This window comes from Carlito syrichta, unplaced genomic scaffold, assembly GCF_000164805.1.
Source record: "Carlito syrichta isolate Samal-C Ts95f unplaced genomic scaffold, Tarsius_syrichta-2.0.1 Scaffold109679, whole genome shotgun sequence".
Taxonomy (NCBI): domain Eukaryota; kingdom Metazoa; phylum Chordata; class Mammalia; order Primates; family Tarsiidae; genus Carlito; species Carlito syrichta.
This window is the reverse complement of record NW_007053775.1, coordinates 174,780-178,449: the sequence shown is the minus strand read 5'-3', so window position 1 is coordinate 178,449 and position 3,670 is coordinate 174,780. Positions and strand designations below refer to the sequence as shown.

General features: G+C 55.7%; 1 protein-coding gene across 1 annotated transcript in view; it reads left to right on the top strand.

Moving 5' to 3' along the window:
• The first annotated feature begins 2,928 nt into the window (after nucleotides 1-2,928).
• EPHA2 (EPH receptor A2) overlaps nucleotides 2,929-3,670 on the top strand; it is a 30,814-nt gene continuing 30,072 nt past the window's right edge. Inside the window, 1 exon segment of the mRNA XM_021717635.1 lies at nucleotides 2,929-2,959. Coding sequence (XP_021573310.1) covers nucleotides 2,956-2,959 — 4 coding nt within the window. The 5' untranslated portion in view covers nucleotides 2,929-2,955.

Genomic DNA, 3,670 nt, shown 5'->3' with positions numbered 1-3,670 from the left:
TTTACCGTAGAGACGAGGTCTCACCAAGTTGCCCAGGTGGGTCTCGAACACGTGGGTTTAGGCAATCCACTCGCCTCGGCCTCCCAAAGTGCTGGGATTACAGGCTGAGCCACGGAGCCCAACCCAGACTCCAACTTTTACAAGTAAGTTCGCTCCTCTGCAAAAGTGTGAACAGTGACAGTGCCTACCTCAGGGTGTCGTGGACACTCGGGGGTCAGTAGGGATGAAGTGCTTGGAACTGGGCCTGGCGCATCCTAAGTACTTTATCAGTGATGGCTACTACTATTTTTTTCTGATCCTCTAGGCCAAAGCAGGTGCAGATCTGAGGTGCAGTGGGCTACACCACGGCTTCAGTATGCATCTTTGTGGCCTGCTTGCCCTTGGGCTCCCAGTGCCAGCCAAGTCCTAGCAGAGTGGGGTGGGGATGAGCCGGCGAGGCAGCTACGCACACACTCAGCTCTGTCTGCCTGCACTGGATGCCTCGCCGTGGGATGGCACTTGTGCCCTGAGGTTTCCCTGGGGCTCTGTGGGGTGACTCCCTCTCCATCAGGACTAAGTATGTCACCATGAGTACCACCTCTTCGTGCCGCTTTACGAGACTCACTGAGGAACTTTCCTCTGAAGCATCGAGTCACCCAGGGCGGGAAGGACTGAGTCGGACAGGAAGAGAGCAAAGGGCGTGTCACCAGGTGGGTGACTAAAGACCAGGGAACTGCCCTCCACCCACACCCTCCTGCCACCTCACATGCCACTCCTTCCCTCAGGCCCTTGCTCACGTCACATGCTGCAGATAGGCGACACCCCACTGTGTTCTGGCCCCCAGCTCGGGCACAGGCTGCTGGGCACATGACCCACGGCCATTGGTGGTCTCTCACCTTTTGGGGCCGCACGTGGAAATCCAAACTCACCACTGGAAGGACCAGCCGACACTCCCTGCATGTGACACTGAGCTTGCCAATACCTGCCTCTACTCAGGTCCCTCATCCACACTGGTTTGCTGAATACTGAGTGTTTTCTTCGGACAGTCCCTGTCATTGGAGTATCTTTGAGCAACACATCCAACATATAGAGCCTATAAATGGCATGTAACACACATATGCAAACAGGAGCTTCCATACAACTCACGTGGAGTCTCATGCACACCACACGGCATCCCTAGCCCAGATGGCCTCTCCAACATGAAGATTCTTCATATCACATAGACAAACATGCTCACACACTCATCTGTGTACCCACGTGCCCATCCTGGAGCCCCAGGCATACCACATGCCTGCCCCTCACAGAGGCCACTTCATCTCGCCGAGCCTCATGTGGCCGAGAACAGCTGAGGCTGAGCCCCTGCCCTCTGTAGTCCGGCCCGTGTGGTTGACATGCATGACCTTATTTGATCTTCACAACTCTCTGAAGTCAGTTTTTACCTCTTCTCAGTGAGTGAACCAAGGCTCAGAGATGTGAATGACGTGTCCAGAAACTTACAAGCTGCTTCTGCAACCTGTGAGGTATGGCACACACACACCCGCAAATCCTCTCTCACTCCCACACACACACATCAGCACTCACATCTACACACCCACTCACATTCAAACACGATCTCACACGCACACATACACTCATGCACAAATTCTCTCACATCCACACACACTCATACATGCAACACTCACATCCACAACACACTCACACTCAAACACAACTGCATGCACACGTGCGCTTTTTTTTTGAGTTGGAGTCTCGCTCTGTTGCCCAGGTTGGAGCCACCGCAGCCTCAACCTACTGGGTTCAGGTGATACTTCCGCTTCTGCCTTCCAAGTAGCTGGAACTACAGGTGCATGCCACCATACTTGGCTCGTTTTTCTTGATTTATTGTAGAGATGAGGTCTCATCAAGTTGGCCAGGCTGGTCTTGAATCCCTGCACTCAGGCAACCCTCTTGCCTTGGCCTCCCAAAGTGCTGGGATTATAGGCATGAGCCACCGTGCCTGGCCGACAGCCATTTTTTTTTTCTTGAGTTGGAGTTTCACTGCGTTGCCCAGGCTGGAGTGCAGTGGCATGCTCATGGCCACTGCAGCCTTTACCTGCTGGGCTCAGGTGATCCTTTCGCCTCAGCCTTCCAAGTAGCTGGAACTACAGGCATGCAACACCACACCCAGCTAATTTTTCTTGATTTATTGTAGAGATGAGGTCTCACCAAATTGCCAGGCTGGTCTTGAACCCATAGACCCACACAATCCTCTCACCTCGGCTTCCCAAAGTGCTGGGATTATAGGCGTGAGCCACTGCACCTGGCCTACACATGCACTCATACACAAATCCTTTCACGCCCATACATACACACTCACACATATGCTCATACACACACCAGCACTCACATCTCCACACTCATGCACACGTCAACACTCACATCTACAAATACATCCACATTCAAGCATGGTCACACACAGACGCACTCATACACAAATCCTCCCCATCCACACTCATACACACACCGACACAGCCACACACACATCCACACACATGCTCATACATACATCCACACTCCTATGTCTACCCAACGCTCTCCCCCATCACCTTGGTCAAAGGCTTTAATTAATCCCAACACCTGTAATCCACCTCTCCTCTCCCCCTCCAGGGGAGATGTCTGGACCCGCTTCCCAAGGGCGGGCGTCAAGGCCGAAAGGCCAAGGTGTCCACATCGGGCTGGGAGGACCCAGGGTCCTGAGCAGCGGCTGAATGAGCAGGTCCGGGGGAGTCGAGTGGACGATGAGGTCAGAGGGAAGCACGTGGGCAGAGGGAGGCTGAAGCCTTCCAGAAAATCAGGCCTGCTATAGCTGCTCCTCCCGGACTGGCCAAAAGGTGATTGAGCAACAAGCAGCGGTGGGTGGCCCCGCAGGTGGGCAAGAGGGCGAGAGAACATTTCCCGTTTGTTTCACTAGCACCAGCCGCCTCGTCAGGAGGGAAGATGAGCTCATGTCGGAGGAACCTTTGGGAAGAGGCCCCCTGAAGGGCAGGTGGGAGGCAGGTGTCCTCCAAAGCGTGGAAACATGCCAAGCCATTCTGCCATGACAGAGTCAGGGATAGGGGTGCTCTGCACTGCAGCCCCCTCCCCCCAGTAAGGAGCCGTGGTTGGAGCAGAGACCACCAGGGTTCAAATCCTGCCTCTACTACCTGTGAGCTGTGCAACCTTTGGGGTTGTTGCTTTAAGCTCTTGGAGCCTTGGTTTCCTTTTCTGTAGAACCGGGATGAGGACACCTCCGGAGTGAGGCTGAAATGACCCGTTTGGAGGCGGCTGCGCTTAAGCTCACAGGAGGCTTCGAGACTCCTGAGCAGAGATGCTGTCCCTGACCAGGAACGGTGAGGCACACCCTGCAGAGGTTCCAAGAGGGGGGATCTCCGGGTCTATTTCAGGGCTTCCCTCCCAAGCCTGCGGCTCAAGAGGCAACTGCTTCTTGGGCCCCCAACCCATCTCAGCCCTGGCTTCAGGCCAAGGTTGAGCTCAGTCTCCGGCGCAGAGTGGGGACCGCTCAGCGCCCAGCCGTCCGCCCGCCTGGGCCGAGGATCCCGGGCGCAGAGACCTCCGGGGACCAGCCGTGGGGGCTCTGGCGCTTCGAGGCTCTCAAACTCGGGAGGGCCCGGGGGAGCTGCGAGCCCAGAGGCCCCCGAGGTCCTCCCGAGCC